A 14,714-nucleotide genomic window follows, 5' to 3' on the forward strand; every position below is an offset into this window, starting at 1 on the left:
TGCAAGGAGGAATGGGAAAAAATTTCAGTCTCTCGATGTGCAAAACTGATAGAGACATACCCCGAGCGACTTACAGCTGTAATCGCAGCAAAAGGTGGCGCTACAAAGTATTAACTTAAGGGGGCTGAATAATTTTGCACGCCCAATTTTTCCGTTTTTGATTTGTTAAAAAAGTTTGAAATATCCAATAAATGTCGTTCCACTTCATGATTGTGTCCCACTTGTTGTTGATTCTTCACAAAAAAATACAGTTTTATATCTTTATGTTTGAAGCCTGAAATGTGGCAAAAGGTCGCAAAGTTCAAGGGGGCCGAATACTTTCGCAACGCACTGTATATACTCATTGTTGGTTTCTGATGATTCACAGAAACAACAACAGCTTTCACATTGAAGACAAAATCAGTTCAACAGTATCCACAGAGATATGTGTCTCACTGACCATCCATCTCATGCAGTTTAATCAAAGTGACTAGGGCCAGAAAGGGGGCCCCCAATAATTTCTTAGGGCTTTTTGAGGCCAGGCCTCAGAGATGAAAACATAAAGGCAAAATGTTTGGGCCAAACACTGGAGCTAAGCCCGACAATGAACATACACCATATATGATCCATTTCAAAGGAGCCCTATAAGCCTGTCAATGAGTCCAATTGGGTCTGTGTCCTTTCTCCTGAGAGCAGTTCCTGGGGATGACAGGTAGAGGGTGTGCTTCTGTGTTAAACACCCAGTCCTTCAGAGGCAGGAGATCGTCGTCAGAGAACAGCAGGTACAGATACCTGTAACACACCAGAGAAAGAGGACAGAGGAGGAGAGGAAAACACTATTCAAATTAGGTACAAAAGGAAGCAAACACTGACACATATTACAAACTCCATACAATAAATGTACAATCGCGTTATGTTATGGTTATTGCTAGTGTAAAGCGCAGAGAAAATACAAAGATAGAGAAGGGAGGACAGGAAAACACAATTAAGATGAGATATATAGACAGGGACAAAGTAAAAACAGACAGAGATGACAAACTCTGTACAATAGTGTTATGTTATGGTTATTCCTAATGAAAAACAGAGAAATGACAAAGATAACACACGTGATGCTTGTATCTTTTCCTGTACTCACTTGAGTGTTTCTGCCAGAAAGAAACTCTGCTGTAAGTTGTCGTGTTGGATTATATGGCCGTAGACATCAATGATACCAGAGAACCCTGTGGCAAGTCGACAGTGTTGCTCCAGAGCCTGTAAAATAAAAGTACAATCAAATCTTCAACTAACCGTAAAAATCAGACCAACATTTCCATTTTACATGTAGATGGTTTTATGGTTAGGTTATTTTAGGGTAAATCACACATAGGACTACACTATCAAAATGGGCTGAGAATAAAAATATCACAGGATCCTAGGTCAATTTATTGTAATGTATTTATCATTGCTATACAGTGCCTTCGGAAAGTATTCAGACCCTTTGACTTTTCCCATATTTTATGTTACAGCCTTATTCTAAATTGGATTAAAAATACAATTTCCTCAGCAATCTACACACAATATCCCATAATGACAAAGCGAAAACAGATTTTTAGATTTTTTTGCAAATGTTTTACAAATAAACAACAGAAATACCTTATTTACATAAGTATTCAGACCCTTTGCTATGAGACTCGAAATTGAGCTCAGGTGCAACCTGTTTCCATTGATCATCCTTGAGATGCTTCTACAACTTCATTGGAGTCCACCTGTGGCAAATTCAATTGATTGGACATGATTTGGAAAGGCACACACCTGTCTATATAAGGTCCCACAGTTGACAGTACAAGTCAGAGCAAAAACCAAGCCATGACGTCGTAGGAATTGTCCGTAGAGCGCCGAGACAGGATTGTGTCGAGGCACAGATCTGGAGAAGGGTACCAAAGCATTTCTGCAGCACTGAAGGCCCCTAAGAACACAGTGGCCTCCATGATTCTTAAATGGAATAAGTTTTGAACCACCAAGACTCTTCCTTTAGCTGGCTGCTCGGCCAAGCTGAGCAATCGGGGGAGAAGGGCCTTGGTCAGGGAGGTGACCAAGAACCTGATGGCCACTCTGACAGAGCTCTAGAGTTCCTCTGTGGAGATGGGAGAACCTTCCAGAAGGACATCCATCTCTGCAGCACTCCACCAATTAGGCCTTTATGGTAGAGTGGCCAGAAGAAGGAAGCCACTCCTCAGCAAAAGGCACATGACAGCCTGCTTGGAGTTTGCCAAAAGGCACCTAAAGACTCTCAGACCATGAAAAACAAGGAATCACTGGTCTGACGAAAGCAAGATTGAACTCTTTGGCCTGAATGCCAAGCGTCACGTCTGGAGGAAACCTGGCACATTCCCTACGGTGAAGCATGGTTGTGGCAGCATCATGCAGTGGGGATGTTTTTCAGCGGCAGGGACTGGGAGACTAGTCAGGATCGAGGGAAAGATGAACAGAGCAAAGTACAGAGAGATCCTTGATGAAAACCTGCTCCAGAGCGCTCACAACCTCAGACTGGGGCGAAGGTTCACTTTCCAACAGGACAACGACCCTAAGCACACAGTGAAAATAACGCAGAAGTGGCTTCGAGACAAGTCTCTGAATGTCCTTGAGTGGCCCAGCCAGAGGCCGCACTTGAACCCAATCGAACATCTCTGGAGAGACCTGAAAATAGCTGTGCAGCAACGCTCACCATCAAACTTGACAGAGCTTAAGAGGATCTGCAGAGAAGAATGGGAGAAACTCCCCAAATACAGGTGTGTCAAGCTTGTAGCGTCATACCCAAGAAGACACCAGGCTGTAATCGCTGCAAAAAGTGCTATAACAAAGTACTGAGTAAAGGGTCTGAACACTTACACTAAAGTTCAAAAGTTTGGGGTCACTTAGAAATGGCCTTGTTTTTGAAAGAAAAGCTAATGTTTTTGTCCATTAAATCAGAAATACAGTGTAGACATTGTTAATGTTGTAAATGACTACTGTAGCTGGAAACGACTGAATTTTAATGGAATATCTAAATAGGCATACCAAGGCTCATTATCAGCAACCATCACTCCTGTGTTCCAAAAGCACATTGTGTTAGTTAATCCAAGTATATCATTTTAAAAGGCTAATTGATCATTAGAAAACCATTTTGCACTTATGTTATCACAGCTGAAAGCTGTTGTGCTGATAAAGAAGCAATACAACTGTCCTTCTTTACACTAGTTGAGTATCTGGAGCATCAGCATTTGTGGGTTCAATTACAGGCTCAGAATGGCCAGAAACAAAGACATTTCTTCTGAAACTCGTCAGTCCATTCTATTCTGAGAAATGAAGGCTATTCCATGCGAGAAATGGCCAAGAAACTGAAGATCTCGTACAACGCTATATACTACTCCCTGAATACGTTCCCGAAGGCACTGTAAATGTATGGCCTCACCTCCAGAGCCTCCCAGCCCCACTCTCTGTACTTGGGGTCATGGGTCAGTCTCCACATGTACATGTAGCTCTCCACGACCTCTGGCCTCAGGATGTAATGCCTTTCGTTTACTCTGGGTGCTGTGGCCTCCGCTCCATCATCAAACCGGAACACCTCTGGGCCCAGCTTAGTGGCTGTTGGATTTTTAGGTTGGATTAGAATGGACAATGCATTATGCTAAATGTATTGTTTGATCTCCAGCACTTGTTGAGGAAACACTGGATATGCATATATTTCATATTTGTCATATTGTGCATATTTTTTGTATTGTGCATATTTAATATTTTATTATTGTGCATAATTATGTAATATGCTGGAGAATAATCATATTAGAGAGAAAGCTGTATGAATACAATTGTTTCTGCCAAGGTGCTAAACTCAGGGATTGAGACCGGGGTTCAATCCCTGGGCAGTATGTACCTAGAGAAGGGAGCGTTACAACTAGATCACACCCTACAATCTTACAGGTTAACTTTATTCCCTGCAACTACTTGCATATGCTCTTATAATACTTTATACTTATATAAATATACTTCTACACTAGATGTCCCTGGATGTCTATAGGCTACCCATATGCATATCTGTAAACACAGTACCAGTCAAATGTTTGGACACACCTACTCATTAAAAGGGTTTTTATTTGGACTATTTTCTACATTGTACTATAATAAGACATCATAGCTATGAAATAACACATATGGAATCATGTAGTAACCAAAAAGGTGTTATACAAATCAAAACATACTGTATATTCTTCAAAGTAACCACCCTTTGCCTTGATGACAGCTTTGCACAGCGTTGGCATTCTCTCAACCATCTTCACGAGGAATGCTTTTCCAACATTCTTGAAAGAGTTCCCACATATGTTGAGCACTTGTTGGCTGCTTTTCCTCCAACTAATCCCAAACCATCACAATTGGGTTGAGTTCGGGTGATTGTGGAGGCCAGGTCATCTGATGCAGCACTCCATCACCCTCCTTGGTCAAATAGCCCTTACACAGTCTGGAGGTGTGTTTTGAGTCATTGTCCCGTTGAAAAACAAACGATAGTTGAACTTAGCGCAAACCATATGGGATGTCGTATCACTGTTGAATGCTGTGGTTGCCATGCTGGCTAAGTGTGCCTTGAATTCTAAATAAATCACTGACAGTGTCACCAGCAAAGCACTACCACACCATCACACCTCCTCCTCCATGCTTCACGGTTGGAACCACACATGCGGAGATCATCCTTTCACCTACTCGGCATCTCACAAAGACACGGTGTCTGGAACCAAAAATCTCACACCTGGATTCATCAGAACAAAGGACAGATTTTCACCAGTCCAATGTCCATTGCTTGTGTTTCTTGGTCCAAGCAAGTCTCTTCTTATTATTGGTGTCCTTTAGTAGTGGTTTCTTTGCAGAAATTTGACCATGAAGGCCTGATTCACACAGTCTCCTTGAACAGTTGAGGTGTGTCTGTGAAGCATTTATTTGGGCTGCAATCTGAGGTGCAGTTAACTCTAATGAACTTATCCTCTGCAGCAGAGGTAACTCTGGCTCTTCTTTTCCTGTGGCGGTTCTCATGTGATCCAGATTCATCATAGCGCTTGATTGTTTTTGCGACTGCACTTGAAGAAACTTTCAAAGTTCTTGACATTTTCCGGATTGACTGACCTTCATGTCTTAATGTAATGATGGACTGTCGTTTCTCTTTGCTTACTTGAGTTGTTCTTGCCATAATATGGACTTGGTATTTTACCAAATAGGGCTATCTTCTGTAATCCACCCCTACCTTGTCACAACACAACTGATTTACTCAAACGCATTAAGAAGGAAAGCAATTCCACAAACGATCTTTTAACAAGGCAAACCTGTTAATTGAAATGCATTCCAGGTGACTACCTCATGAAGGTGGTTGAAAGAATGCCAAGAGTGTGCAAAACTGTCATCAAGGCAAAGGGTACCTACTTTGAAGAATCTCAAATATAAAATATATTTTGATTTGTTTAACACTTTAGTTACAACATGATTCCATATGTTATTTCATAGTTTTGATGTCTTTACAATTATTCTTCAATGTAGAAAATCGGAAAATAAAGAAAAACCCTAGACTGAGTAGGTGTGTCCAAACTTTTAACTGGTACTGTATACAGTGCATTTGGAAAGTATTCAGACCACTTGACTTTTTCCACATTTTGTTACAATACATCTATATTCTAAAATGGATTTAAAAAAAATCCTTATCAATCTACACAAAATACCCCATAACGACAAAGTGAAAACAGAGTTTTAGATTTCTTTTCAGATTTATAAAAAAATAAAACTTTGCTATCAGACTTGAAATTGAGCTCAGGTGCATTCTATTTATATTAATCATCAAGCATGGTGGTGGCAGCATCAAGCTGTGGGGATGTTTTTCAGTGGCAGGGACTGGGAGACTAGTCAGGGTCGAGGGAAAGATGAACGGAGCAAAGTACAGAGAGATTCTTGATGAAATCCTGAGCCCTCTGAAGCAGGTTATCAGACTGAGGCAAAGGTTCACCTTCCAACAGGACAACGACCCTAAGCACACAGCCAAGACAACGCTGGAGTGGCTTCGGGACAAGTCTCAATGTCCTTAAGTGGCCCAGCCAGAGCCCGGACATGAACCGATCTAACATCTCTGAAGAGACCTGAAAATAGCTGTGCAGTGACGCTCCCCATCCAACCTGAAAGAGCTTGAGAGGATTTGCAGAGAAGTATGGGAGAATATCCACAAATACTGGTGTGCCAAGCTTGTAGCGTCATACCCAAGAAGACTCGAGGCTGTAATCACTGCCAAAGGTGCTTCAACAAAGTACTGAGTAAAGGGTCTGAATACTTTTGTAAATGTGATATTTCAGTTGTTGTTTTATAAAATAAATTAGCAAAAATTGAGAAAAAAACGTTTTTGCTTTGTCATTATGGGGTATTGTATAGATTTGAGGGGGGAAAACGATTTCATCCATTTCAGAATAAGGCTGTAACATAACAAAATGTGGAAAAAGCCAAAGAACATGGCTGACATTTTACGTTCTCCAAAACAATTGTGCAATTTTTTTTTGTTGTGCCTTTTGTGTAACTTAATTATTATTATTTTTAAAAAAACTTATTGTGTACATAATGTTGCTGCTACCGTCGCTTATGACCAAAAATAACTTCTGGACATCAGAAAAGCGATTACTCAACACAGACTGGAAGAAACTTTTTCCTTTAATGAGTCTGACGAGAAGGATGTCCTGCTTTCAATGGAACAGGCCCAGATCCATGCCGTTTATGTGAAGAAAAGACGCAGGAAAAGGGGAAGCAAATCGGGGATCTTTCTGAGAAGCCGGAGGCAAGCGAGTAAACTCCCAATGCCTTCCATTCTCCTTGCTAACATGCAATCGTTAGAAAATTAAATTGATGACCTACTATTAGGGGCGGCAGGGTAGCCTAGTGGTTAGAGCGTTGGACTAGTAACCGGAAGGTTGGGTTAACTGCCTGAACAGGCAGTTAACCCACTGTTCGTAGGCTGTCATTGAAAATAAGAATTTGTTCTTAACTGACTTGCCTAGTTAAATAAAAGGTAAAAAAATATTTAAAAAATAACATATGTTTCACCAAGACGTAACTGAACGAAGAAAAAGACAATATAGAGCTGGCGGGATTTTCCATGCACCGGCAGAACAGAGACGCTACCTCTGGTAAGACGAGGGGTGGGGGTGTGTGTCTTTTTGTCAATAACAGCTGGTGCGCGATGTCTAATATTAACCTTTTATAACTAGGGGGCAGTATTTTCATTTTTGGATAAAAAACGTTCCCGTTTTAAACGGGATATTTTGTCACGTCAAGATGCTCGACTATGCATATAATTGACAGCTTTGGATAGAAAACACTCTGACGTTTCCAAAACTGCAAAGATATTGTCTGTGAGTGCAACAGAACTGATGTTACACGCGAAACCCAGATAAAAATCCAATCAGGAAGTGCCGCATTTTTTGAAACCGCCTCATGCCAATGACTCCTTATATGGCTGTGAATGAGCTACGAATGAGCTTACGTTTTCTACGTATTCCCCAAGGTGTCTACAGCATTGTGACGTCTTTTCACGCATTTATGTTGAAGAATAGCCGTAAGGGACCACATTTAGCAAGTGGTCACATGATGGCTCCGGCAGAACATCTTGCGTAAAGTACACAAGTAGCCATTTTTCCAATCGCTTCTTATGAGAAACCAATTGTCCCGATGGATATATTATCGAATATATATGTGAAAAACACCTTGAGGATTGATTCTGAACAACGTTTGCCATGTTTCTGTCAATATTATGGAGCTAATTTGGAAAAAAGTTCGGCGTTGTAGTGACTGCATTTTCCGGTCGATTTCTCAGCCAAACGTGAAGAACAAACGGAGCTATTTTGCCTACAAAAATAATATTTTTGGAAAAAAGAACATTTGCTATCTAACTGGGAGTCTCCTGAGTGAAAACATCCGAAGTTCTTCAAAGGTAAATTATTTAATTTGATTGCTTTTCTTATTTTTGTGAAAATGTTGCCTGATGCTAGCAGAGCCTAGCCATAGCATTATGCCATGATAAACTTATACAAATGCTTGTCTAGCGTTGGCTGTAAAGCATATTTTAAAAATCTGAGATGACAGTGTGATTAACAAAAGGCTAAGCTGTGTCTCAATATATTTCATTTGTGATTTTCATGAATAGGAACATTTTCTAGTTAGATTTACGTCCGCTGCGTTATGCTAATTAGTTTGAGGCTACGTTACGCTCCCGCATGCGGGATGGGTAGTATCAAGAATTAAAGAAGTCTCGAGGTATTGCTCGCCTGAGGTAGAGTACCTTACCACACTATCTACCAAGAGAGTTCTCATCTGTATTATTCGTAGCCGTCTATTTACCACCACAAAGCGAAGCCAGCTCTCAACCAACTCTATCAGGCCATAATCAAAGAAGAAAATGCTCACCCAGAAGCGGCGCTCTTAGTGGCCGGGGACTTTAATGCAGGCAAACTTAAAATCAGTTTTACCACATTTTTACCAGCATGTCACGTGTAACCAGGGAAAACAAAATCCTAGCCCAACTTTGCTCCACACACAGAGATGCATACAAAGATCTCCCCCACCCTTCATTTGGCAAATCTAACCACAATTCTATCCTCCTGATTCCTGCTTACAAGCAAAAACTAAAGCAGGGAGTACCAGTGACTCACTCAATACAGAAGTGGTCAGATGACGCAGATGCAACACTACATGACTGTTTTGCTAGCACAGACTGGAATATGTTCCGGGATTCATCTAATGGCATTTAGGAACACAGCACCTCAGTCATCAGCTTCATCAATAAGTGCATTGATGATGTCATCCCCACAGTGACTGAACGTACATATCCCAACCAGAAGCCATGGAATACAGGCAACATCTGCATCGAGCTAAAGGCTAGAGCTTCCGCTTCAAGGAAAGGGAGACTAATCTGGACGCTTATAAGAAATCCCGCTATGCCCTCAGACGAACCATCAAACAAGCAAAGCTTCAATACAGGATTAAGATTGAATCCTACTGGCTCTGACGCTCGTACGATGTGGTAGGGCTTGAAAACTATTACAGACTACAAAGGGAAACCCAGGTGCGAGCTGCCCAGCTACGCGAGCCTACCAGACGAGATAAATGCCTTTCATGCTCGCTTCCAGGCAAGCAACACTGAAGTATATGCACCAGAGAACCAGCTGTTCTTGGATGACTGTGTGATAACGCTCTCGGTAGCCGTTGTGAAAAAAACCTTTAAAACAGGTGAAAATTCACAAAGCCACTGGGCCAGACGGATTACCAGGACGTGTACTCAAAGCATGCACAGACCAACTGTCAAGTGTCTACACTGACATTTTCAACCTCTCCCGGACCGAGTCTGTAATACCTACATGTTTCAAGCAGGCCACCATAGTCACTGTGCCCAAGGAAGCGAAGGTAACCTGCCTAAATGATTACCGCCCCGTGACACTCACGTCGGTAGCCATGAAGTGCTTCGAAAGGCTGGTCATGGCTCCCATCAACAGTATCCTCCCGGACACCCTAGACCAACTCCAATTCGCATACCGCCTCAACAGATCCATAGATGACGCAATCTCAAACTCACTCCACACCGCCTTTCCTCACCTGGACAAAATGAACACCTATGTGAGAATGCTGTTCATTGACAACAGTTCAGTGTTCAACACCATAGTGCCCACGAAGCTCATCACTAAGCTAAAGACTCTGGGATTAAACACCTCCCTCTGCAACTGGATCCTGGACTTTGACGGGCCGCACCCAGGTGGTAAGAGTAAGCAACAACACGTCTGCCACGCTAATCCTTAATACCGGGGCCCCTTTGGGGTGTGTACTTAGTCCCCTCCTGTATTCCCTGTTCACCCACAACTGCGTAGCCAAACACGACTCCAACACCACCATTAAGTTTGCTGACGACACAACAGTGGTAGGCCTGATCACCGACAACGATGAGACGGCCCATAGGGAAGAGGTCAGAGAACTGGCAGTGTGGTGCCAGGACAACAACCTCTCCCTCAATATGAGCAAGACAAAGACCTGATCGTGGACTACAGGAAACCTGTCTAGGACTGGCTGTGAAACAGCCAATGAAATTGCAGGGTGCCAAATACAAATCAACAGAAATCTCATAAATCAAATTTCTCAAACATTCAAGTACTAGGCACCATTTTAAAGATACAATTCTCGTTAATCCAGCCACAGTGACTGTTTAAAAAAAATCTTTACAGCGAAAGCTCCACAAACGATGTTAGGTCACCACCAAGTCACAGAAAGACCCATCCATTTTTCCAGCCAAAGAGAGGAGTCACAAAAAGTACAAATAGAGATAAAAATTAATCACTAACCTTTAATGATCTTCATCAGATGACACTCATAGGACTTCATGTTACACAATACATGCATGTTTTGTTCTATAAAGTGCATATTTATATCCAAAAATCTCATTTTACATTGGCGTGTTAGGTTCAGTAGTTCCAAAACATGCAGTGATTTTGCAGAGAGCCACATCAATTCACAGAAACACTCATTATAAATGTTGATGAAAATTCAAGTGTTATGCATGGAACTTTAGATACACTTCTCCTTAACTTGTTATGGCTGCAATCCCGATATCGGGATAAGTGTCATCAACAACCGCTGAATAGCATAGCGCTACATAAAATAAATATTACTATAAATATTTATATTCATGAAATCACAAGTGCAATATAGGAAAACACTGCTTAGCCTTTTGTTAATCTACCTGTCGTGTCAGATTTTGAAATGATGCTTTACAGCGAAAGCAATCCAAGCGTTTGTGTAAGTTTATTGATCGCATCATAAACATTAAGTACACTTAGCATCAGGTAGCTCGGTCACGAAAATCAGAAAAGCAATCAAATTAATCGTTTACCTTTGATGATCTTCGGATGTTTTCACTCACGAGACTCCCAGTTACACAACAAAATGTTCCGTTTGGTCCATAAAGATGATTTTTATATCCAAAATACCTCTGTTTGTTTGGTGCGTTATGTTCAGAAATCCACAGGAAAGAGCGGTCACGACAACGCAGACAAATTCCAAATAGTTTCCATAATGTCCACAGAAACATGTCAAACGTTTTTTATAATCAATCCTCAGGTTGTTTTTAAAATATATAATCGATAATATATCAACCGCAAATGTCTTTCACAGTAGGAGAGGGAAAAGCAATAGCTGTCCAAACTCTGTTGCGCGAGCAAAACTCATGTGACCACTTGACGCAATGTTATCTTTCTGGCTCATTTTTCTAAATAAAAGCCTGAAACTATGTCTGAAGACTGTTGACACCTTGATGAAGCGATAGGAAAAGGAATCTGGTTCAATATCCCTTTAAATCCAGCAAAGGGAGGCTCTGGAACATGGAGTTTTCAAAATAGAAGCCACTTCCTGTTTTGATTTTCCTCAGGGTTTCACCTGCAATATCAGTTCTGTTATACTCACAGATAATATTTTGACAGTTTTGGAAACTTTAGAGTGTTTTCTATCCAATACTAATAATAATATGCATATATTAGCAACGGAGACTGAGGAGCTGGCCGTTTACAATGGGCACCTTTTCATCCAAGCTACTCAATACTGCCTCTGCAGCAATAAAAAGTTAATGCAACCACTGTGTCAGATTTTTTAAAAACTTTACAGAAAAAGCATACCATGCAATAATCTGAGTACGGAGCTCAGAGCCCAAACCCAGCCAAAATAAATATCCGCCATGTTGCGCAGTCAACATTAGTCAGAAATAGCATTATAAATATTCACTTACCTTTGATGATCTTCATCAGAATGCACTCCCACGAATCCCAGTTCCACAATAAAATGTTTGATTTGTTTGATAAAGTTAATAATTTATGTCCAAATAGCTTCTTTTGTTAGGGCGTTTGGTAAACAAATCCAAACACGCGTTCAGGTCCAGCCGAACGAAAAGTTTAAAAAGTTATATTACTGGTCGTAGAAACATATCAAACTACGTATAGAATCAATCTTTAGGATGTTTTTATCATAAATGTTCAATAATGTTCCAACCGGAGAATTCCATTGTCTGTAGAAAAGCAATGGAACGAGAGCTACCTCTCATGTGAATGCACGTGACTGAGATCGAGGCTGCTGCCAGACCTCTGACTCAATCCCTTCTCATTCGGACCCATTCACAGTAGAAGCCTGAAATAACATTCTAAAGATGGTTGACATCTAGTGGAAGCCTTAGGAAGAGCAAAATGACCCATATCCCACTGTGTATTTGATAGGGGCTGAGTTCAAAAACTACAAACCTTAGATTTCCCACTTCCTGTTTGGATCTTTTCTTGGGTTTTTGCCTGCCATATGAGTTCTGTTATACTCACAGACATCATTCAAACAGTTTTAGAAACTTCAGAGTGTTTTCTATCCAATACTAATAATAATATGCATATATTAACATCTGGGACTGAGTAGGAGGCAGTTTACTCTGGGCACATTTTTCATCCAAAAGTGAAAATGCTGCCCCCATCCCAAAGAAGTTGTTTAACATCGATGAGGCTGTAGTGGAGCAGGTTGAGAGTTTCATGTTCCTTGGTGTCCACATCACCAATGATCTATCATGGTCCAAACATACCAAGACAGTCGTAAAGAGGGCACAACAAAACTTTTTCCCCCTCAGGAGACTGAGAAAGATTTGGCATGGGCCCCCTGCACCATCGAGAGCATCCTGACCGGTTGCATCAAAGCCTGGTATGGCAACTGCTCGGCATCTGACCGTAAGGCGCTACAGAGGGTAGTACGAATGGCCCAGTACATCACTGGGACCAAACTTCCTGCCATCCAGGACCTATATAATAGGCTGTGTCAGAGGAAAGCCCATAAAATTGTCAGAGACTCCAGTCACCCAAGCACTCCGGTCCCAGAGCGCATGGACCAAAAGGCTCCTCAACAGCTTCTACCCCAAAGCCATTGGAATGCTGAACAATTCATAAAAATCACCACTGGACAATTTACATTGACCCTCCACCCCTTACCTTGTGTACACTGCTGCTACTCCCTGCTTGTTTCTTACCTATGCAGTCACTTTGCCCCCACCTACATGTACAGATTTCCTCAACTAGCCTGTACCCCTGCACACTGACTCAGTACTGGTGCCACCTGTACAGTATATAGCCTTGTTATTGTTTTTCTTATTGTGTTACTTTTTATTATTACTTTTTTATTTTAGTCTACTTGGTAAATATTTTCTTCTTCTTGATCTCTTGAACTGCACTGTTGGTTAAGGGCTTGTAAGTAAGCATTTCACGGTAAAGTTTAAACCTGTTGTATTCGGCACATGTGGCAAATAAAGTTTGATTTGAATGCACTGTACATTGATTTTTATGTGGACCTATGAATATATAACTCATTATAGCCTCAATGTCCACCCTGTGAGTTATGCATCTTGATAAACACAGGTTAACAGGAAATCAGATCTGTATCAGAAACTGAAGCTTGGCTTCCATTAGGTATTAGGACACAATCTCAAACTAACACTTTGTTCAACTGCACTGCCAGTAAGTTGGTAGGTATCGGAGGATCTCCCTTTCACATTCTAACTGATGCCCGTCACTTTGGCAAGAAGCATGTTTGCAGGACTGTTCCTCTTTATAGCCAGTCTGTCGAATGTAGATGCAGTGATTTGCAATGAGAAGAAAGTTTGTGCCTTAAGAGGGTTCGTCAGTGAACATGAACTACAATTTCCCCGATGCTGACTTTTTGCGGACAGGTGACTTAGTCTGGTTTAACAATGGCAGCAATAAGAAATGTAAGGACAAGACCATTCCCGAAGACTTCACAGATGACGAAAGGGTGTTACAGACGTTTTGAGTGGCTTCATGACATTTGGGGGAATCTTCTATAAGCCAGAAACATCTGGTACAAGAATGGGCAACATTTACCAAACCCTGAACATCAGCCTTTACCTAGACCCAGTCCGCAGTGAGGAAGCAGGCGGTTACTCCTGTGCCGTAAAAGGATGTGAGGATCTTCACTCTCCTGCATGTCTCCTTGGTAACTGCTGGGATGTAATAAACACAAGACCATCTGCGCCTTCATAGAGATACCTGTCAAAATCCCTTGCAATTACGAATTATGGGGCAGCAGGGTAGCCTAGTGGTTAGAGCGTTGGACTAGTAACCGAAAGGTTGCAAGTTCATATCCCCGAGCTGACAAGGTACAAATCTGTCGTTCTGCCCCTGAACAGGCAGTTAACCCACTGTTCCTAGGCCATCATTGAAAATAAGAATTTGTTCTTAACTGACTTGCCTAGTTAAATAAAGGTCAAATAAAAATATAAAATTATCCCAGCATTCAAACCATCACACAATATGGTCAAAAATGGTTTTCAAATATTTGGACTTCCCGGATCGGGAAGAGCACCATGGTAACAAGGAGAAAGAGAACAAATTCACGTTTAAAAAGCAAGGGGGTACGGTACGTCATACCGTGATCCATCCATCTGTCTGTTACAAACATACAAGTAAAAGTTACTCCTCCCACTGCAAAGGAGGGAAAATCAGTCCTGATCTCCTTCTGCAAGACTTCCTGTCCAAACTTTAGTTACTTAGTCCAAGTCCAAGGTCACGTTTCTACAGGCAGTCAGAAAAGGGCATTCAGGCAGCTACTTCTCTATTATAAGAGGCTTCGAGAATTTTACTTATTGTGAAATATGGCCCCAAGAACACTTCAGTGTCAGTCAGTGGTAAAAT

The 14,714-nt window shown here is 41.4% G+C and overlaps 1 protein-coding gene across 2 annotated transcripts in view; it reads right to left on the bottom strand.

The window, feature by feature from the left end:
* Positions 1-260: 260 nt before the first annotated feature.
* The window catches only part of LOC112229547 (mannosyl-oligosaccharide 1,2-alpha-mannosidase IA), a 28,233-nt gene continuing 13,779 nt past the window's right edge, over positions 261-14,714 (bottom strand). The window contains exons 10-12 of one of the 2 annotated variants that reach the window (XM_024395443.2): positions 3,410-3,582; positions 1,115-1,230; positions 261-771 (exon numbers count right to left, since the gene is read on the bottom strand). In XM_024395443.2, coding sequence (XP_024251211.1) covers positions 633-771; positions 1,115-1,230; positions 3,410-3,582 — 428 coding nt within the window. In that variant the 3' untranslated portion in view covers positions 261-632. The remainder of the gene's footprint in view (positions 772-1,114; positions 1,231-3,409; positions 3,583-14,714) is intronic. The other variant, XR_006080569.1, reaches the window with a different exon arrangement.

This window comes from Oncorhynchus tshawytscha, linkage group LG31 (assembly GCF_018296145.1).
Source record: "Oncorhynchus tshawytscha isolate Ot180627B linkage group LG31, Otsh_v2.0, whole genome shotgun sequence".
NCBI lineage: Eukaryota > Metazoa > Chordata > Actinopteri > Salmoniformes > Salmonidae > Oncorhynchus > Oncorhynchus tshawytscha.